Raw genomic sequence first — 23,159 nt, forward strand, 5'->3', positions numbered from 1 at the left:
TTTATCAAATTCCAAATTTTGTGAGGGGCTTAGTCCAAGTCTTCCCATGTGTGTCAAAGTTTGTGGTGTATAATCTAGTCAACTCAACTTAAAGCTTGGTGTGTTCCTAAGATGTTAACTGATTCATCTTTAAGTGAAGACTTTTAGCTTTATTAGAAATTCTTGCTATTAGTACAAGGGTGTAGCTTTACTAGTTCTAGTGCCCGTGCTAACGCACGGGAAACACCATCTTGTAGTAATTTCGTACAATAAATATACGTATTGTCAAAATATTATACTAAATAAATATATCATTTAATATAGAATTCGCCGGGCAAATAAGATTTCAGTATTCGTGAAATTTGTCTTAATATTACACAATTCAAAAAGATATACATCATTTCTATGTAGAACCAAAATAGAATGCATAATCATAACTGGCAACCTAATAGAAAACGTTAAAAATACATGGGTGGTCCATGGACTTGAAATTATCAGATATTCTAATGACGGTCAATAATGTTCTTTAGAAATAAAAATACATAACTAGTTCCATGGACTATATGTGCAAGAGTCGGGGTTCGAATCCCAGACACTCCACTTATTCACCTTTAAGATGAAATTTCTAACCACTAAGCTACTTAACAAAAAAAAGAATATATAACTCGTCTCTTCGACTAAAATAGTGATATGATTAGTGTCAGTTAATATGAGCTGCATCTTTATTTTCCGTTGTTTTAGCAAGCGCCAATATTATTCATGTGTCTAGAAAGACCATATTAACTTATACTTTTAAACAATAATGTGTGTCGTCGTTATAATTTTAAATATTTTTTATGCACGGTCCTCAATAGATTAACTTTGAGTTTTTTTTTTTTTTTTTTTTTTGTATTTTCTTTAAAATAAAGAAAAAATTACATTAAACTCACTTGAGGTTTCCTTAAACGACCTCCTCTAGTTTCAAAAATTCATCCACCTCCCTTAATCTACATTAGTTTCATTTATTTATTTTAATTAGAAACTAGTGTAGTGACCCGTGAGAATGCACGGGTCAATTGATTTTTATTCAATATTTAAATTTGTCATTATATTCCCTTCGTTCCATTTTATAAGAGTTAATTTGACTAAATGACAATGTTCACTTATTTTGTTTTGATCGTATTTTTTTAATAATATATGGATTTAAATATTAGTATATAAGATATTGTTTGATTTGTTTTGATGAGTATTTTCACAATATCAAATTTTTATAATTTTTACTAATAGAAAAATATATTAGCAATCAAAATTGTGTGTTGGCATACGTACAGTGATCAAAGTAGTTCTTATATTTTGGGACGGAGAGAGTATTAAATTAGAAAAATTATTCTATAAAACAAAATTAAAAAAATTTATTTAGAATTAAGAAATTATAAAATTATAAAATATTTTTAAAATATGAGTGAAACTATTGTTAAAATAATTTTTATGTATCACTAGTCAATAATTGTCCCTTAACGTTTTAAAAATTTTAAAATATGTGTGAAACTATTGTCAATAATTTTTTTGAGATTATTCAAGGAATTGAAAGAGGTGATGCTTTACCTGGCTTAAGAAGCTATACTGATATAGCTGAAACGGCTAAGAAAGTTGGTTTTGAGGTTGTTAAGGAACGAGATCTGGCTTTACCACCAGCTGAGCCATGGTGGAGCCGATTGAAAATGGGTCGGCTTGCTTATTGGCGTAACCATGTTGTTGTAACGGTTCTGTCTGCTTTGGAAATAGCGCCAAAAGGAACAGTTGATGTTCAAGACTGCTGACTATTTGAGCAGAGGGGGTGATAATGGAAATTTCTCACCTATGCATATGATTCTCTGCAGAAAACCTAAAGAATAACAAAATTGAAATTGAGGTGGTGAATTGAAGTGAAGTGAAGGTATCTTTAATCTTCGGTTAAATTGCATTTTTGGCCCTCTATGTTTATGAAAGTTGCGATTTTGACCCCCTATGTTTAAGAAAGTTGCGATTTTTGGCCTCTCCAAGTTACATGTAAATCCAACCTCACAAAGTAATTACATGAAATTATTTGAAAACAACCTACACAACCAAACATTAGATCCTTTATAAATCACAAAATCAGATAGCTACAATAAGCATATTCTATGCTCTATCTATCTTTATTGCCAAGACCAAATTTTAGCACATATTTAACAGTATTTCATCCATATCAGTGTCGAGCACAATGACATTCTATCTGGCCTCTAACAATGAGATTGAAGCTTCATTTATTGAACACCCGTTTGAAGAAGATCCGGTGCTATTTGTATTATTTCTTCCTGCATAGAACCCGGGTTCACTTGGATTGGGGAGTAACTTTTCACCCTTTAACATAAAGACCACAGATGACATGTTAGGCCTATTTTCTGGTTGCTGTTGTACACACAATAGACCCACATGAATAAATCTTATTATTTCTGAACATATCGCCTCATCATATAATATGTCAGCTATTAACTCCTCTGGCTTTTCTTCAATCCATAATCTCCATGCCTAAAATGACATCAACGTTACAGCAAGAGTAAGATCAATGCTTACTCAATTTTCAATCGATGAAATCATAATTGATAAAAATTCATGGTGGCGGAAATACATAATAGAAAACATATGCGCTTCAAAACTTACATGCCCAAGAAGGTTTAGACGATGTCGAGGGTCACAAAATCCACTATTCTTCTTACCGCTAATTATCTCAAGAACAACGACTCCAAAGCTAAACACATCAGATTTTATGGAGAAAGATCCATGCACTGCATATTCTGGAGGCATATATCCACTGCAAGATAAAACATCAAAATAAGAAAAAAAATACTAAAAAGGGTTGTGGCATGACATAACTGAAGGTTTAAAACACTTTTCAATAATTGTAATACACAATACGAGTAACAAAAACTTGTAGGATATTTTATATCTTAATTTATTTTAAACATTATTTTATATTATTATATATGTTAATTATTATTAAATTCCTTTGGATCAAGTTATCATTCGTAATTAAAAGGGTGGACTTTCGGTTAATGCCTTTTAATTTAGTAACGTTGCCTTTTATTTCTAATAAACAGTTTTTATGGTTTACTTAATAACATGACCAATGGCTTGATCAGTTTAAGGGACTATGAGTATATATACATGGGGTGGCTTGGCTAAGAGGAGAATATGATGAGTAACATAATACTAAGTTCCCTAGAGCATCCAAAAAGTAGTTCTATGAGACCTTGCTAATTCACGTGCAGTGCTAGCAAGATGTGACTGTTGTATCCTGGAGGGTATTAGCTTTGAGACCAACTGCACCGGGTAACTTACCTGTGGTGGCGAAATACTCTTAAGCCCAGTGCATTTGCACGCCTCAGTCAAATTCGATAAGTTCTTCTCATTCTATATTTTATTTTATTATGTATCATATTTATTTGTTGTAATATTTCTTTGATTTATTGTAATGAAATAATTCTATGTCATATTTTTCCAACAATCTTAAGAGTATTTCTTTGACATAGAATTATTATTAAAAAGTTTACTTGTGTTACTAATTCTATTCTTTGATTTGTTTATACCGTTGCTAAGAAAAATTGTAGATTTTGATCGATAATTAAAATTGAAAAATTGTGAGCGGTGTACTAGCAACTTGGTGAATTTGACTGTACAGAGAAATAGTGAATCAGTTTCTAAAAATTGTACCATGTACACTTCATCCAGGTTCTATCTACTATACTCTTCTTCCCTTGAAACCATCCACAGAATTGTGATATGCCTTTTAAGTTGAAAATTTTGCTAATATAATATACATTGATATATGTGCATGTTTAATTCGTGTGAAAGTATGTTAATGTGGGGATACAATGATATTTATATTATAAGAAATCATTATGACATGTTTCCTATAATTATATACTAGTATTTGTGGATATCATGAAGGGATAAATAATTTTTTGTGAAAATTATATGTTAAAATTATGATTTATTGAAATTGTGTTTTTGTTGAAAATAATACTTTGGTGTGTTTCTTTCGGATAACATATTGTGTCGACTCTTGAGATTTAAATTTTTACATTAAGGCAAGTTTTTGTGTTCTCATTGTTTCAAGAAATATTTGTTGTTGGTGAAAAACTTGATTTTATGAACTCTTGTTTAATCTGATCCTCGTTATCCTTAACTGAAAAATATTGTGGTTGTCTTGCTTAATTATTTTGAGATCATGATATGTGTGTCATGATTTACTTTGATATGACAAATTTTTTGTTTTGTCGATATGCAAACTCATATAATATGCATGTAAATGTAAGTACTTAATAATTGCTATGTGTGGAATTAAAATGAAGTTGATTTGGAAAACAAGCTTTCCCATATATAAGAGTGATTCTTTGATAATTTGTATACGTTTTACCTACTTATGTGATCTGTATCAATAAGACTAATTATCATTCCTACCATTTATGAGTATGCTAAGTAAAATAAGTTATAAACCCAATTATTTATCGTATTTATAATTTGAGAACACCTATTGATGATATATGATCTTTATAACTGGAAAAATAAAATTTTGTGGGTATAAAATTTATTGATATGTGTATTTCAATTTGTGTAAAATGGTTTTTGATGTGGGGTTTTATCCCATATCGTCAAAATTTATTTTGTACTTATAATTGAGAAGTTTAATGGATAAGTTTTTCTGGTGTATGTTTGAGACAATATAAATTGATTTAAAAGTTGTTGTATATCTCTACACTTTGATTTTTATACTCGGTGGTTAACATTTTATTGTGTTAATTAAACAGTTCAATCTTGACATTATTCACTAATTGATATTCAAGTGATGCAGTAATATTTGTTGCCACCGAAGCATGTAAATTTGTAGATTAGTGTTGGAAGCAAATTGAGAAGATATTTTATTGAGAAATTTCATGACCTGAATATGTGATAGAAAAAAGGAAAAAAAAAAAAAAAAGAAAAGAAAAATGTCGTTTAAAAATATTCTTAGTAGATTGTGACTCATGAAATATTTGAGAAATATCATAAACTATAATATGGCATATTGTGGATTATCTATTGTGTTAGAGTCACGCAATGACGTTTAGTGAACTTTGTTGAAAAGAAAATAAGTAATTATGTGGATTAATTTCTTCAATGTGGGGGTTTGTCGCTTGGAAATATTTCAAGTAGACTTGGATAAATAATTTTCTTGGAGAATTAATTCTACCAAATGTGGGGGTGTCGTCACTTGGAAATTTTCAAGTAGACCTATACAATAAATCTAAACATAGATTGAATTTATCTTTTTGTGAGAATGTTGTTGCTTAGAATTTATCTAAGTAAACCTATGCTAATATATCATGGATGAATATTTGGCAATAGATGAGATATTGATTAAGAGACGTCTTAATCAATATATAATTTTGTGAAACAGCTGTTGAGTGATATATATAAAGGATCCTGAGATAATTTCACTGAGCAAGAAACCAGTGGATGATATATACATCGAGGGGGATGAATTTATGTCCAATACAAAAATTGAAAGTGATGGTAACCCAACATAGATTGTGAAAATTTGCAAGGCTATGTTCATATGGGTAAGAACAAGTCACTTGTCAATTTGAGAAGACACTATCCAATTTCTATTTGAGTTCATCCCTATGGTGTAGTATGGTGTAGGATAGTGTATACTACAGCGTTGGAGGTTGAGTTTAATCTCTTAATGAATCTATAGCTCATGAATAAGTGGTGTGCTTGACTGTGGTGTACACTTGATAGATTCACCTATATGAGTGTTGAGGTGGGGCCGCCTTTATGAAAGCTTGGGCAGACTTTCTAGAGCCACTCATGAAATCCAGGTATAGGTGCAAGGCCAAAATGCACCAAACCGCGTTGAACAACTTTGGACGAAAGATCAATGTGAGTGATGAAGTCACTGTTTCACATACGGAATGAGGTTCATAGAGGTTATAATCTCACCGACATTCTAGTGGATCAAATTTCATTTGCTCTATGTGCTAGTTCATAGTCCAAAAGACACTAGTGCTTATGCGTTGATTTTTCACGCTCTTGGGAACACCTAAAACTTAAAATCTAAAACTTTAAAATAAATTGTGGGGGATTGTAGGATATTTTATATCTTAATTTATTTTAAACATTATTTTATATTATTATATATGTTAATTATTATTAAATTCCTTTGGATCAAGTTATCATTCGTAATTAAAAGGGTGGACTTTCGGTTAATGCCTTTTAATTTAGTAACGTTGCCTTTTATTTCTAATAAACAGTTTTTATGGTTTACTTAATAACATGACCAATGGCTTGATCAGTTTAAGGGACTATGAGTATATATACATGGGGTGGCTTGGCTAAGAGGAGAATATGATGAGTAACATAATACTAAGTTCCCTAGAGCATCCAAAAAGTAGTTCTATGAGACCTTGCTAATTCACGTGCAGTGCTAGCAAGATGTGACTGTTGTATCCTGGAGGGTATTAGCTTTGAGACCAACTGCACCGGGTAACTTACCTGTGGTGGCGAAATACTCTTAAGCCCAGTGCATTTGCACGCCTCAGTCAAATTCGATAAGTTCTTCTCATTCTATATTTTATTTTATTATGTATCATATTTATTTGTTGTAATATTTCTTTGATTTATTGTAATGAAATAATTCTATGTCATATTTTTCCAACAAAACTTATAGTATTTAGTCCCTAAAAATGTTCGTATCTGTATTAATGCCTGAAACATGCGAACAAAAACAGAAACAAATGTATATTACGAAGGCTGAAGTTTTTCTTTTTTTGAAAAAACTAAAGTAACTTAAACCTTAAATTAAGATAAATGTAAGTCGGAATTACTATGTTCCCATGACTCTATTTGTATTAGCCTCGGCTTGGTCTCCCATAAATGATCTGGCTAAACCAAAATCTGCTATCTTTGGGATCATATCAATATCAAGAAGAATATTGCTTGTCTTCAGATCTCTATGTATGATTCTTAGTGTAGAATCCTGATGCAGATATAACAGCCCCCGAGCAATCCCATCAATAATTTCCAAGCGCTTTGTCCAATCTAGAAATTTGCTTCGCCTAGTATCTAACAAATGACACAGTTTAAATTAACATGAGAACTACATTTAGAAAGAGTAAAACTGAGAGCAATAAATTTGGTTGGTGTGAAAGTTCAAACCAAAAATAAAGTTATCCAAGCTTCGGTTGGGCATGAATTCATAGATTAACAGCTTTTCATCCTGTTGAATAGAGCAACCAAGAAGTTTTACAAGATTCCGGTGTTGGAGTGTTGCCATCAACTTTACTTCATTTTTGAACTCCTCAATTCCTTGTCCTGATGTTTTAGAAAGCCTCTTAACAGCAATCTCTCTGCCATCTACCATTGTGCCCTAGTAATAATTTTGGAAATTTTAATACTTATGGTAACCAAGAAGAGGATAAATTAACTTGGAAACCAATTCTTTACCATGTACACTGGTCCGAAACCACCTTCTCCTATCTTGTTTCTGTTGGAGAAGTGATTTGTTGCACTAGCGATGATCGAAAAATCAAATATTGTTGCCGAGTCGCCATCTTCCTTCTCCTTCTTGTGAAATAACTTTTGTCGACATCCTGAAGTAACAATTCAAGCGGTTTAATGTTAACAAAGCAATCTAACTTCAGAATTCCTTGTAAGTTCTAACTAAACTATGTTTGCAACACTATACTATATAAGTAAGAACATAAATATTTGAGATTTGCTTATCATAAGATTTTCACTTTGCATACCAAGCTTCTTTCTATATGCTGATGTGACCGTTACAATAAGGGTTATTCCTAAAAGGAATGCAATAATCCCTGCAAAAGTCCCAGCATGCTTCATGTTCCTCTTATTCTTTTTATGATCTGAGGAATGAAGTAAATGTCAGACAACAAGAAGGAAAGGGGAATATTTATAGAACAACATGACTTCCATTTGGAAGTTGATACATAATCTAGTGTTCTTAGAAATAGCTCAGGTATATACAAAAAAGTGAAAACAGATTGCATTAGTGTGGAATAAAAGATGTAATAGGAAATGAAAATACCAAGTTCTGAAGATGCGAGTCGTACATAAATATCCTGTCCTAGGTCCGTATGTTTTCTCATGTCCACAATATTGTTGAACCAAAGTAAGCAGCCATTACCACCATTTCTGATATCTAAATTTGCATATGCAGTGCAAGAACAGTTTTTCAAACACATTGTCTTGCATTCCTCAAGGCTCAAGCTCTTGTCAAACCACGATGCTGATGTATCTGGCAACTTCATGTTTGTGTACGGTAAAAATCCATCTCCATGGAGACAATTTAAAGGTGTTTTCCTTACACACCCATCAGACCAATTTGATGACTTCCATTCCTTGGGAAATTTTGGCACGAAACCTTCCAAGCATTCACATATTGGAAAGTCATTAATATTGCAGTTAGAGTTGATACCACACAAAGCATAATTATCACACTGGTCTGCAGGCCGATTAGCTATAGCCTCCCAAATTTGTGTCCTATCTGACCATACAAAACGTTGTGAATTTCCGTAAGGATCTAGCACCATTCTAGTAATAGTTGAACTTTTCAAAGTTTCATATTGATAAGAGAATTCTTTGTCAGAGAACACTACTGAGAAATTCAAGACTCTATGCATTATTTGCCAAGAAACACCAGTGAAAAGAAATCCATTCCATGATCCGGCTCTATACAAGAGTCTTGCTCCCTTTTCAGTAACCAGTTGAGGAAAACCATGTGTGTCTATCCTATATGAAAAATCACCTTCCGCAGGATCTTCAGGGTTTCTCCAAGATGTGAGATATCTATATGGACCAGTAACTAAATTACTTTTCAGCTTCATTCCAGCAAGGAAAGTGTTACCAGGATAATCAAAACTTTCCCACAAAAAGTTCTCCATGTTGTTTGCAACTTTTAGAACAAGATTTCCGGAGTCCAAAAGCTGAACAACTGGTTTCACTCCAATTTTTGATGAATTGGAGTTCCAGATAATGCCTTTAGAGCCATCAAGAATAACAAGACTTCCTTGATCAGTGAGTTTCAGCATTCCTGTTGAGTTTTGTATGGGGGTGTTTCTATTGGCAACCCACACAATAGTCCTCGGTGATATGCTCTTGTACCATATACCAAAGTATTGGCGTTGTGGATCTCCAAAATTGAAAAATCCCGCTTCAAAGGTTCCAGCTGCAGAAACAAGCGTATCACCGTATTGGATAAACTGATTTGGAGTAATAATAGTAAGTGTGTTTTGTTTAGAGAAAGTGGGCATGGAGAAAAATAAGAAAGTACAAACAATTAGCAATAGCACCTTATTATGGTTCTCCATTGTGTGTGTGTTGGTTTCTATTCGTCCTTCTCATTTTATCAAATTCCAAATTCAATTGACATGACTTAGTCGATCAAGTCTTCCCATGTGCGTGGTAATTGTTGCATTTGTCAACACAATCAACAAGTTTGTGGTGTATGATCTTAGTCTACTAAACTTATTGTATGATCTAGTCTACTAAACTTAAAACACAATCAAGACTTTTTAGTTTTCTGTGTGACATGGATGATGGAAGGAAAGGGAAAGGGTGACAAGAGTCAAAAACCATAGACTTAATTGATACAAAATATCAGTATAGAAAAAGGAAATTAAAAACAAAAATATGCATATAAACATAAATATAGAAGGTATTAGAACAGAAAAGGAAAAATGGTAATATATAAAAAAGAAAAAAATGGAGTAGAAATAGCAAGGAAAGAAAGAAAAATATCTGCATATTTTTGTCTGCTTCCTTAGTGGCAGCCCCCATGTCCCTACATTACCTTTGTGGTCCTATATTCTTTTGGCCCCTCCATTTTCTGTTCATTTCCATCATCCAAGTTACACGGAACACTATAAAGTATTCACTTGAAAACAAATGAGTTAACATTTGGTCAACATACCAAGCTTTAAAATGAGTAGACTAGAATATACTCCACAAAAACTTGTTGATTTTGTTTGGAATTCGGTGTAAATGGGAAGACTTGGACGACTAAGTCGTGTCAATAGAAACGCCCTGGTACAAAACTCAACACTCAACAGCAATGATGAAGCTCACCAATAAGAAACTCTTAATTTATTCCCACACACCTTAGAAAAATCGCATTGCTTTCACTTCATCAGTTTTATGATATTGTTCATAAGCTGTTTTCAGCTTATTTTCATAAGTTCTCTAAGATAGCTTATGAAACAACTTATAGCTTGTATGAAACAACTTATAGCTTGGCAGGTTATGCTATTAATCTACCTACGGGTATTCATTATCTTAGTAGTCCACCGCCGGGTTGTGTTAAGCTCCTATGGCAAGACTTAGCTGGTATTCACTTTAGTCGCAGATTCCTTATGTAATTCGGCCTAACTGCCCCCAGTTTAGCAACAAAAAAAAAAAGTCTCATAATAGACCACTGAATTACATAAAAATTCCAATTTCAACCTGTAACGGGACATTTTGAGACACCCTCGGGAATGTTTTTCGGAACAAAAGACACACAGACAATTCATTTCGTCTAAGCTTATCTGCATTTACTCTCCCTTGCATAAGTCCCAAACAAAAGAGTTCAAATTCAAGATTTTCCATATTTGCCTGTGGTGTAATTCTACCGAGGACTGCATACTTCTATGATTCACGAACACCATTCATGAACACGCGAATGGGAAAAACATGCCAACCAACCAGTCACCAACTCGGTTTCTCTCTTGCCAAAAATGACAAATATTAAGTATAAACTTATTTATTCTTTCTGCATCAACTGTGGAATAAAGATGGGCTATATTCAACACTTAGTTGCCAACATTACAACAATTTTATAGTCATACTAAATTCATAACTTTGTAACACTCTTGGCCTCTCCTATTTACATGTAAGAAAAACCACACAGCCCACACAACCAAACATTAGATCCTCTACAAATCACAAAATCAGATACACTACACTCACCTAGTTTGCAAGTGGTAAATTCCACCACACATTTATGCTCAGATATTGCAGTCATGAAGAAAATAAAGAAAGAAAAATGACTTATTTTAATCTTCACTTCTTGGTTTGTTGAAATCACTTTTTTTCTCCTTTGTATTAGCCAAATCCAAATTTTAGCACATTTGAACAGTATATAATCCTTGTCAGTGACAATGGCATTCTACCGGCCCTCTAACGAGATTGAAACTTCATTTATTGAACACCCTTTTGAAGAAGATTCTATGTCATTTGTATTATCACTTCCTGCATAGAATCCGGGTTCACTTGGTTTGGGGATTAAAGTTTCACCCTTTAACATATAAACCACAGATGACATGTTAGGCCTATTCTCTGGTTTCTGTTGTACACACAATAGACCCACATGAATAAATCTTATTATTTTTGAACACATGGCCTCATCGTCTAATATGTCAGCAATTAACTCCTTTGCCCTGTCTTCGCTCCATAGTCTCCATGCCTAAAATGATATCAAAGTTACAGCAAGAGTAAGCTCAATCCTTACTCAAGTTTTATTTGATGGAATGATCATTGATAAATCCAGAACATTTATCGAGACAAAAAAGAGATATAATGAAAGCAACTATAAATAATGTGCCACGAGATTGAGAAGCACACTTCAAAACTTACATGACCAAGAAGGTTTAGATGATGTAGAGGGTCACAAAATCCGCGATTCTTCCTACCGCTAATTATCTCAAGTGCAACGACTCCAAAGCTAAAAACATCAGATTTTATTGAGAAAGATCCATGCACTGCATATTCCGGAGGCATATATCCACTGCAAGAAAAAAAATTGAATTTCAAAAAAATATATTAGAAGGGGTGGTGACATAGGAGATAACGGTTTAAAAAAGTTTTCTGTACCAGTAACATAATTTTCTACGTATTCCAATGTGAACAAATATTAGACAAGAATGAAACCAAAAATTGAGGACTAAAAACATATATTTTAGGAGTTGAAGGTGACAAAAATGTTTCATGGAAACTATAACTGAAACGGATATACTATATGACAGAGACTAAAGAGTTATTTAAGTCTTAAAATGAAATAAATAATTCGAAATTAATTACTATGTTCCGATCACTCTATTTGTATTAGCTTCGGCTTGATCTCCCATAAATGATCTGGCTAAACCGAAATCTGCTATCTTCGGAATCATATCAATATCAAGAAGAATATTGCTTGTCTTCAAATCTCTATGTATGATTCTTAGTCTAGAATCCTGATGCAGATAGAGCAGACCCCGAGCAATCCCATCAATAATTTCCAAGCGCTTTGTCCAATCTAGTGATTTACTTCGTGCTGTATCTAACATATGACACATTCTTAAGTTAGCATGAGAACAACATTATGGCAACTGAAAAACTGAGAGCAATAAATTTGATTGGTATGAAAGTTCAAACCATAAATGAAGTAGTCCAAGCTTCTGTTGGGCATAAATTCGTAGATCAATAACTTTTCATCTTGTTGAATAGAACAACCTAGAAGTTTTACAAGATTTCGGTGTTGGAGTGTTGCCATCAACTTTACTTCATTTTTGAACTCCTCAATTCCTTGTCCTGATGTTTCAGAGAGCCTCTTAACAGCAATCTCTTGGCCATCTTCCATTATGCCCTAGTAATATTTTTGGAAATTTTAATACTTATAGTTATAGTACTTGCTGAAATGTGAGGATAAATTAACATGGTAACCAAGATTTTACCTTGTATACTGGTCCAAAACCACCTTCTCCTAACTTGTTTCTATTGGAGAAATTATTTGTTGCATTTGTGATCGCCCAAAAATCAAATATCGTTACCAAGTCACCATCTTCCTTCTCCTTATTGTACTTCCAGTAAAATAACTTTTTTATATAACCTGAAGTAACAATTTAAGTGTTTTAACGTTAACAAAGTAAACAGACACAAAGGTCAAACTTCAGAATTCAATTTAAGTTATGACTAATCTGTTTGGAACACTATCTGAGTACTATTTAAGTAAATCATCAATATTTTAGACTTAATTATCATAAATTAATCACCTGGTTTATGAAGCTTCTTTCTATACGCGACCAATACAAGAACGGTTAGTCCTATAATGAATGCAATAACCCCTGCTAGAGTCCCATAAAGTTTCAAGTTCCTCTTATTCTTTTTATGATCTGAATGTCAGACAACAAGCAAGTATTGAAGCTTTCTATAGAGAACAACATGTTAAACATCCATTTGGAAGTTTATTCATGATCAACTATTCTTAGAAATAGCTCGGGTTTATATTTACTTAAAATTGAGAAGAGAATTTATTAGTGTCACATAATTTTAAGTTTTCAACGGTGCTTAATAATATCAAGACAAATGGTGAAAATATATAATAGGAAATGGAAATACCAAGCTCTGAAGATGCGAGTCGTATGTAAATGTCTTGTCCTATGCCCGGATGTTTTCTCATATCCACAATGTTGTCAAACCAAAGTAAGCAGCCACTACCACCATTGCTGATATCTAAATTTGCATATGCAGTGCAAGAACAGTTTTTCAAACACGTTGTCTTGCATTCCTCAAGGGTCATGCTCCTGTCAAACCACGATTCTGACGTATCTGGCAACTTCATGTTGGTGTACGGTAAAAATCCGTCTCCATGGAGACAATTTAATTGTGTTTTCCTTACACACCCATCAGACCAATTCGATGACTTCCATTTTGTTTGAAATTTTGGCATGAAACCTTCCAAGCATTCACATATTGGAAAGTCATTTATATTGCAGTTAGAGTTGATGCCACACAAGGCATATTCGTCACACTGGTCTGAAGGACTAGTAGCTGTAACTACCCAAATTTGTTTCGTATCTAACCATAGAAAACGTTGTGCATTTCCATTTGGATCTAGCACCACTTTCGCAATATTTGAATTGATCAAAGTGTCATATTGATAAGAGACTTCTTTGTCAGTGAACACTACTGAGAAATTCACAATTCTATTATTTCTTTGCCAAACAACACCAGTGAAACGAATTCCATTCCATGACCCTCCTCTATACAGAATTCTTGCTCCGTTTGTAGTAAACTGTTGAAGATAACCATGTGTATATATCTTAAATGAAAACTCGCCTTCAGCAGGATCTTCAGGGTTTCTCCAAGATGTGAGATATTTATATGGACCAGTAACTAAATTACATTTCAGCTTCATTCCAGCAAGGAAAGTGTTACCCGGATAATCAAAACTCTCCCACAAAAAGTCCCGAGTGTTGTTTCCATCTTTCAGAACAAGATTACCTGAATCCAAAAGCTGAACAACTGGTTTCACTCCAATTCTTGATGAATTGGAGTTCCAGATAATGCCTTTGATGCCATCAAGAATAACAATCGTTCCCTGATCATTGAGTTTCAGCATTGCTGTTGAGTGTTGTACCGGGGTATTTCTATTGGCAACCCACACAATAGTCCTTTGTGATTGTGATATTCTCTTGTACCATATACCAAAGTATTGCCGTTGTGGATCTCCAAAGTTGAAAAATCCTGCTTCAAATGTTCCTGCTGCAGAAACAAGGGTATCATTGTATTGTATAAACTGATTTGGAGTAAGTGTGTGCTGAATAGAGTAAGTAGGCATGGTGCAAAAGAAGAAAGTACACACCATTAGCATAAGCAACTTTGTGATATTCTCCATAGTGTTTGTGTTAGTTTGTCCTCATCATTTTCATTTTATCAAATTCCAAATTTTGAGAGGGGCTTAGTCCAAGTCTTCCCATGTGTGTAAAAGTTCGTGGTGTATAATCTTAGTCTATTCAACTTAAAGCTTGCCGTGTTCCTAAGATGTTTACTGATTCGTCTTCAAGTGAAGACTTTTAGCGTTCTATCATGGACTAGTGCTTAAACAATAATGTGTGTCATAGTTGCAATTTTAAATATTTTTTTATGTAGTAGTCCACAATTAACCAACCATAAAAGTTATATATAAATTACAAACAAAAATAAATCATACATAACCAAAATATAATAATTTAGAGTTTTTTTTTTTTGGTATTTTTTTGAAATAAATTGAATTGAAAGATGTAAAAACAATTTTCTATTAATTACGTATTGGTTAAGGAGTACTCCCTCCATCCTTAATTATAAGCAAAAGTCAACTTTTCAGATTCATTGAATAATTTATGTATCTGGACTATAATGTAGACCAGATACATTACTTTTTCAATGAACCTAAAAAGTGAAGTTTTGCTTATAATTAAGAATGAAGGGAGTATTAATTATTAGTCAATTTGAAATAGAAAAAATAAATATTATTTATCAAAGTCTTCCACTATAAAGGTATTCTAGGCACGAAGGTAATAGGCACAAACATCAATTTAAAAAATTAAATGAAAAATAAAATTATCACATCAACCAATATCAATTTAATTATTTTAATTTTAATTTTTAATCTTAATTGTAAGTGTGTCTAAACTAAATTTATTTAGGTTTGTGCCCATAATAGAATTTCCCTCCACGATTCCAATGATGTATGTTTTAAAGTTTAAACAAGACAAGAAGATGATGCCAATGATGTATACTGCTACATATTTAAGTCTTATTAAACGGTGCTTATAAAAATAAAAAAAGTCTTATTAAACAGTTTATTCCATTTATCAACGATTGAATTGGTCTATGGGTATAAAATAAATGGGCACTCAATCAATACAAAAACTATTTCTATCTCTAATTATCACGACACCTATATGATTAGGTGTGTCGTGGTATGCGACACGTATCAGTGTTCGAAACTCGTATGACATTTCTACGACACGTGTCGGATAGTTCAGATCGGTATCCAAAAAAACTCAATTTCGAAATTTTTTTATCGGTGTCCGACATCTTAAGACACTCGTACAACACGTTTCGGACAAGTGTCCAAAAAAATTGTTTTTCTTTATTTATACTCTTCTTAGGCACATATCTACGAAAGATAAAGATGTGTCAAAACAATAATGTTGAACAACGAGGAATTGAAGAGATTACATTTTAGTTACAATATTTTTAGATTTTTCAATAGTAGATCAATAGATAAATACTATCATTTTTTGTTTTAAAACTTTTTTAAAAAAAAAAATTTGCCGAATATTTTTGGAATATTTTTTTTGACATACCTGTAATTAATATTAAAGACCGGAGGATTTTCAATTTTGTTCTGTATTCTCTCGGTTCAGTTGTTGGGTTGAATGGAGCCAATCAGCGAAACCCTAACATCTCCGTCGTCAGTCCCCACTCTCCCATTCGATCTGATCTCTGAAATCCTATGCAATCTACCCGTGAAACTTCTCCTTCAACTTCAATGTGTCTGCAAATCATGGAAATCTCTAATCTCTGATCACAATTTCGCCAAAAAACACCTTCGCAAATCAACTCCGCGCCTCATGGTAAGCATTATTAACAACAGACATAAAAATGTCTCTCTATTTGATTCCCCAATTCCTTCACTTTTTTCAACTTTAAAGATCCAACGGACAAAACTCAGGTTTCCTAATAGTCTCAAAAACAAATACTGTAGTCCTTCCGGCGTCTGCTCTTGCGATGGCATCCTTTGTTTCGTCGCGGATAATGGTTCTTTTGTTTTGTGGAACCCTTCCATTAGAAAATTCAAGATATTGCCTCCTTTGAATAATGGAGGTCCTGCATCTTATTATGGTTATGGTTTTGGTTTTGGTTATGATCATTTAACTAATAATTATAAGGTTGTTGCTGTTTCTTTAAAGGAAGTTAGTGTTTATATTTTGGGTACAGATTTTTGGAGAACGATACAAGACTTTCCACATTCTAGCTGTAGTGAAAGTTCCGGAGTATTTGTGAGTGGTACCATTAATTGGCTTACAGAATATTATGATCATGATGGTGCTAGTAGTATTTCACGTGTTATTGTTTCTCTTGATTTGGCGAAAGAGACATATCAAAAGCTTTCGCTACCTGATTTGAACAACAGTCTATGGACTTTGGGGGTGTTGAAAGATTGTTTGTGCATTTGTGCAAGGAGTTGGGGTGGTAAGTTTTTGGAAGTTTGGGTTATGAACGAATTTGGAAATAAAGAGTCTTGGGCTAAATTGCATACGGTTTCTTACACGGGTGATGGGGGTCCTTATGTCATTGGAAAACCTTTATATATTTACGAGGATAACAAATTGCTGATGGATTTTCGTGATTTGGAAATTGGAATGGTCAAATTGAAGTTGGGTTTTTACGATTCCAAAAAGGATACTTTGAAGATTCTCAATCATCAAAACTTTGAATGTTACATGGACCCAGAAGTCTACGTTGAGAGTTTAATATCACCTTGTTTTTAATGTCAGGTTGTAGATGTTATATTATGTCACTTGAACATGAGATTCAACAGCAACATAGATAGAGTTCATTTTTCTTTATGTTATTTATTTTATGCATGTATTGCTGGATCATTGTTAATTAATTGTTTATTGAATCTTCAGCTTGAATAATTGTTGTTATTTTCAATTGTTTGTTAGTGTTGCACAAATTTTTTAATGTTTGATTTAAAACCAACTGTATGTGATAAAATGATTTCTTGCGATTTCTTATTATGATTATTATTATCCTTTTTGTTGTGGAGTTTTAGTTTGTGATTTTGTTAAAGGAGTAAACCTTAGTTCTGGCTTACACATTGGCAAAGAGGTAAAGTAGTGAGCCTATATCTCTAGATATACATGTATGTACTCTTTTAACCTGAGATCTATACATCAGAAGTCATATTAGATCAGACTCGAAAAGGGTATAAATGATTTTGATACATTATTCTTTAGTTCCCTTGATAAGAAAAGTATATGAGTTTACCTGAGAAATAACTTAAAGCAGAAATATTAACAAGTAATAAAAAGGAAATTTGATAAGAAGTTTTAGGAACAATGTGACCATTCTCTTATTAAATAAATGATGTAGCTGCTGTGAATTTTCTACAGAAAGTATATGAGTTTACTTAGTTGATAATAGTTTCTATTGGATATCATCTACATGACAGGGTATATTTTTTTTAGACAGGCAACCTGCACTAATGCCAAACTTAGTCATAGGGTAAACAAACCAAGTCTTCCCATTTGCGCCGAATTCCAAACAAAATTCAACAAGTTTGTGGAGTATAATCTAGTCTACTCATTTTAAAGCTTGATATGTTGACCAAATGTTAACTCATTTGTTTTCAAGTGAATTGTTCGGTGTAACTTGGATGATGGAAATGAATAGGAAAGGGAGGGGCCAAAAGAATGTTGCAAAGTTTGACAATTAGCATTAGCACCACAACCATAAGATGTTATTATCTCAAATTTGTAAAAGGAAATTGTTCTAGGGCAATTTGGTCTAAATAAACATCTTTTGGATCACAAGCAGAGTGATAAGAAACAGGCAAACTTCAGGCAAATGTCAGATAAACCTTTGGTCTCTCTCGCCAAATATGAACAGCAGGCGACTGTCAATGAGCAAAAAGGCGATGAGTCGCCAACTAGGTTTCTCTTGCCAAGTGTGAAATAATGATGTGTATTATTTATATAAACTTGTTTATTCTTTCTGCAACAACTGTCAAATAATGATGTGTATATTCAGCACTTTGATGCCAACATTACAACATTTTTAGAGTCATATTGAATTCATAATTTTGAAAAAAACCTTGGCCTCTCTAAGTTACATGTATATCCAAACGCACAATTATATGACAATCTTGAAAATAACCTACACAATCAAACATTACATCTTCTACAAAACAAAAAATTCCAACACACATTTATGCTCTTATTTTACAGTATTGAAGTAAATACAAAACACAAGAAAAATAACTTGTTTTAATCGTCACTTCTGGGTTTGTTGCAGTAGTCGCAGAAACACATATCAATGTCAAAGCGACATTTTATCTGCCCTCTAACAATGAGAGTGAATTAGCTTCGTTTATCAAACGCCCGTTCGAAGAAGATCCTATGTTGTTTGTATTGTTATTTCCTGCATAGAACCCGGGTTCACTTGGTTTGGGGAGTAAATTTTCACCCTTTAACATATAAACCACAGATGACATGTCAGGCCGGTTTTCTGGTTTCTGTTGTACACACAATAGACCAACATGAATAAATCTTATTATTTTTGAATATACGGCATCATCATATAATATGTCAGATATTAACTCCTCTGGCCTTTCTTCAATCCATAGTCTCCATGCCTAAAATGACATCAAATTTACAGCAAAAGTAAGCTCAATCCTTACTCAATTTTCATTTTTGTGCAATAATATGTGTGGAGTTTACTTTCAACTATTCGTCGTGATATGAATTAGTATTCATTATGAATTTTTTACCATGCAGAATATTTATTGAGACAAAAGCGATATAAGGAATGTAACTATACATAGTGTATCACAAGATTGAGAAACAAGCTTCAAAACTTACATGACCGAGAAGGTTTAGATGATGTACAGGGTCACAAAATCCGCGATTCTTCCTACCGCTAATTATCTCAAGTACAACAACTCCAAAACTAAAAACATCTGATTTTATTGAGAAATATCCATGCACTGCATATTCTGGAGGCATATATCCACTGCAATAAATATATTGATGTAATTAGAAGGGGCAGTGAATGGCAGAAGAAGGTTTAAAGAAATATTCAGTACCTGCAACATACAATACTAGTAACATAATTTTCTAGTAATTAGTCCCTATATTGATTTATATGACACTGACTAAAAAGTTATTTAATCCTTAAAATGAAAGAAGGAATTTGAAATTACTATGTTCCCATCACTCTATTTGTATTAGCCTCAGCTTGGTCTCCCATAAATGATCTTGCTAAACCGAAATCTGATATCTTTGGGATCATATCAATATCAAGAAGAATATTGCTTGTCTTCAGATCTCTATGTATGATTCTTAGCCTAGAATCCTGATGCAGATACAGCAGACCCCGAGCAATCCCATCAACAATTTCCAAGCGCTTTGTCCAATCTAGTAATTTACTTCGTCTAGTATCTAAAAAATGGCACATTATTAAGTTAGCATGATAAGTTGATAACTACACTACGGAAAGAGTAAACTTGCGGGAAATAAATCAACATTGATGTTAAAGCTCAAACCAAAAATAAAGTAGTCCAAGCTTCTGTTCGGCATGAATTCGTAGATCAATAACTTTTCATCTTGTTGAATAGAACAACCAAGAAGTTTTACAAGATTTCGGTGTTGGAGTGTTGCCATCAACTTTACTTCATTTTTGAACTCCTGAATTCCTTGTCCCGATGTTTCTGAGAGCCTCTTAACAGCAATCTCTTGGCCATCTACCATTATTCCCTAGTAATATTTTTTTGCAAATTTTAGTACTTATATTTATAGTACTTGGTGAAATAAGGGGATAAATTAACTTGGTAACCATGATTTTACCTTGTACACTGGTCCAAACCCACCTTCTCCTAACTTGTTTCTGTCAGAGAAGTTATTTGTTGCATTTGTGATTGTCGAAAAATCAAATATTGTTTCCAAATCACCATCTTCCTTCTCCTTCTTGTGCTTCCGGTGAAATAACTTTTTTATATACCCTGAAGTGTTTAAGTGTTTAAATGTTGACAAAGTTAAGGGACACAACAATCAAACTTCAGAATTCATTTTAAGTTGTGACTAAACTGTCTGCAACACTATCTGAGTACTGTTTACGCAAATCATCAATATTTGAGACTTGTGATAAATTAATCACCTGGTTTATCAAGCTTCTTTCTATACGTGACCACTACAAGAATGGTTAGTCCTATAATGAATGCAACAACCCCTGCTAGAGTCCCATAAAGCTTCAAGTTCCTCTTATTCTTTTTATGATCTGGGGGTTGAACGAAGTAAATGTCAGCCAACAAGCAAGTATTGAATCTTTCTATTAAGAACACATGTTAAACATCCATTTGGAAGCTGATTCATGATCAACTGTTCTTAGAAATAGCACGGGTTTATATTTACTTAAAAGTGAAAAGAGAATTTATTAGTGTCACATAATTTTAAGTTTTCAACGGTACTTAATAATATCAAGAAAAATGGTGAAGTTTCTATATTTTTGCTATCTATCTAACTGAAAACGAAAAATATGTAATAGGAAATGCAAATACCAAGTTCTGAAGATGCGAGTCGTATGTAAATGTCTTGTCCTATGCCCGGATGTTTTCTCATATCCACAATGTTGTCAAACCAAAGTAAGCAGCCACTACCACCATTTCTGATATCTAAATTTGCATATGCTGTGCAAGAACAGTTTTTCAAACACATTGTCTTACATTCCTTAAGGTTCAAGCTCCTGTCAAACCACGATGCTGATGTATCTGGCAACTTCATGTTTGTGTACAGTAAAAATAAATCTCCATGGAGACAATTTAAAGGTGTTTTCCTTACACACCCATCAGACCAATTTGATAACTGCCATTTTTTTTGAAATTTTGGCATGAAACCTTCCAAGCATTCACATATTGTAAATCCATTAATATTGCAATCAGAGTTGATACCACACAAGCCATATTCATCACACTGGTCTGCAGGCAAAGTAGCTAAAACCACCCAAATTTGTTTCTTATCTGACCATAGAAAACGTTGTGAATTTCCGTATGGATCTAGCACCAATCTAGTAATAATTGAACTGTTCAAAGTTTCATATTGATAAGAGAATTCTTTGTCAGTGAACACTACTGAGAAATTCAAGATTCTATTATTTCTTTGCCAAGAAACAGCAGTGAACATATTTCCATTCCATGACCCTCCTCTATACAGAATTCTTGATCCCTTTACAGTAACAAGTTGAGGATAACCACGTGTGTCTATCCAATATGGAAAATCGCCTACAGAAGGATCTTCGGCACTTCTCCAAGATGTGAGATATCTGTATGGACCAGTAACTAAATTACTTTTCAGCTTCATTCCAGCAAGGAAAGTGTTACCAGGATAATCAAAACTTTCCCACAAAATGTTATGAGTGTTGTTTCCATCTTTCAAAACAAGATTTCCTGAATCCAAAAGATGAACCACTGGTTTCACTCCAATTCTTGATGAATGAGAGTTCCAGATAATGCCTTTGGAGCCATCGAGAATAACAAGACTTCCTTGATCAGTGAGTTTCAGCATTCCTGTTGAGTTTTGTACGGGGGTGTTTCTATTGGCAACCCACACAATAGTCCTCGGTGATATACTCTTGTACCATATACCAAAGTATTGGAGTTGTGGATCTCCAAAATTGAAAAATCCTGATTCAAAGGTTCCATCTGCAGAAACAAGCGTATCAGTGTATTGGATAAACTGATTTGGAGCAATAGTAGTAAGAGTCTTCTGTTTAGAGAAAGTGGGCATGGGGAAAAAGAAGAAAGTGTACACCATTAGCATAAGCACCTTATTATGGTTATCCATAGTGTTAGTGTTTGTTTGTCCTCATCATTTTCATTTTATCATATTCCAAATTCAATTGAGACAGCCCTAGTTCAAGTCTTCCAGTGTGTGCCATACTAAACCAACAAGTCTAGTCATCAAACTGTCAACCGCGACACAATTAAGAAGGTAGTAAATGCTGTGTGGTGACGCTTAAGAGGATAGGATTTATGCACTTTGAAATTCAACTCTAGGACATTGTGACTTCAAAATCAAAGCGTCTATATGATCATCAAGTTGCAATATATACAATGATTGAGAGGAATTTATTACTATTGTTTTTTCCTTTTATGACGACAATACAAGAAAGCTATAGAAAGTCATAGTCAAATGATAGCTGCCATTTTTTGGTATAGTAATTAATGGCATGAACCTGTCATACTTCTATAATAATTATTACTATTCCAATGAATAGCTGCCATATTTATTTCTTCATTAATCACATCACCCACCACATGTGACCTTCTCTCTTCCTCAACTCATTTTCTTCTGTTTCCAATATGATTTAGTATCTTTTAATTTTCCATGCCTTGGTAACAAATAATAGACACAACCTCTGTAATGGCCCAATTTCGACTATATATATGACTGGCGCACAAACTACTACTGTAGTCTGATAAGCCTTAACTAGACACAACTCTGTACCAAGTACAACCATGTCATTTCGAAAAGAATGCGCCCCAGTCAGAGAAACATGCACCTATATCTATATTTACAAATAATTTTGGCAGCATGCAAAATAGTGTAAAATTAAGGATG

General features: G+C 33.4%; 3 protein-coding genes across 5 annotated transcripts; 1 reads left to right on the forward strand and 2 right to left on the reverse strand.

Annotated features, from left to right (window-relative positions):
• Nucleotides 1–1,984: 1,984 nt before the first annotated feature.
• Nucleotides 1,985–10,710, reverse strand: LOC123913217 (G-type lectin S-receptor-like serine/threonine-protein kinase At4g27290). 3 transcript variants are annotated; one of them, XM_045963853.1, is made up of 8 exons: nucleotides 9,330–9,724; nucleotides 8,066–9,205; nucleotides 7,767–7,883; nucleotides 7,465–7,610; nucleotides 7,177–7,387; nucleotides 6,846–7,083; nucleotides 2,641–2,791; nucleotides 1,985–2,508 (listed from the first exon to the last, which is right to left on the reverse strand). In XM_045963853.1, the coding sequence occupies exons 2-8, from the start codon at nucleotides 9,066–9,068 to the stop codon at nucleotides 2,209–2,211; spliced, it is 2,166 nt and encodes a 721-aa protein (XP_045819809.1). In that variant the 5' UTR covers nucleotides 9,069–9,205; nucleotides 9,330–9,724; the 3' UTR covers nucleotides 1,985–2,208. The 3 variants fall into 3 exon arrangements, with proteins under 3 accessions (XP_045819809.1, XP_045819808.1, XP_045819810.1); XM_045963852.1 differs by having other exon boundaries at nucleotides 8,066–10,710; XM_045963854.1 differs by lacking the exon at nucleotides 1,985–2,508 and having other exon boundaries at nucleotides 2,664–2,791; nucleotides 6,814–7,083; nucleotides 8,066–10,710.
• Nucleotides 10,711–10,816: 106 nt separating this feature from the next.
• Nucleotides 10,817–22,617, reverse strand: LOC123915364. The gene is made up of 14 exons (XM_045966490.1): nucleotides 21,101–22,617; nucleotides 20,701–20,820; nucleotides 20,391–20,545; nucleotides 20,168–20,300; nucleotides 19,748–19,985; nucleotides 19,407–19,557; nucleotides 18,886–19,180; nucleotides 13,390–14,688; nucleotides 13,044–13,163; nucleotides 12,726–12,880; nucleotides 12,427–12,637; nucleotides 12,094–12,331; nucleotides 11,650–11,800; nucleotides 10,817–11,479 (listed from the first exon to the last, which is right to left on the reverse strand). The coding sequence occupies exons 1-14, from the start codon at nucleotides 22,380–22,382 to the stop codon at nucleotides 11,183–11,185; spliced, it is 4,845 nt and encodes a 1,614-aa protein (XP_045822446.1). The 5' UTR covers nucleotides 22,383–22,617; the 3' UTR covers nucleotides 10,817–11,182.
• On the forward strand, nucleotides 16,159–17,742 carry LOC123913219 (F-box/kelch-repeat protein At3g23880-like). The gene has a single exon (XM_045963855.1). It carries the CDS (start codon nucleotides 16,197–16,199, stop codon nucleotides 17,310–17,312), a length of 1,116 nt encoding a protein of 371 aa, XP_045819811.1. The 5' UTR covers nucleotides 16,159–16,196; the 3' UTR covers nucleotides 17,313–17,742.
• Nucleotides 22,618–23,159: the final 542 nt, after the last annotated feature.

Source organism: Trifolium pratense, linkage group LG3 (assembly GCF_020283565.1).
Source record: "Trifolium pratense cultivar HEN17-A07 linkage group LG3, ARS_RC_1.1, whole genome shotgun sequence".
In the NCBI taxonomy this organism is placed as follows: domain Eukaryota; kingdom Viridiplantae; phylum Streptophyta; class Magnoliopsida; order Fabales; family Fabaceae; genus Trifolium; species Trifolium pratense.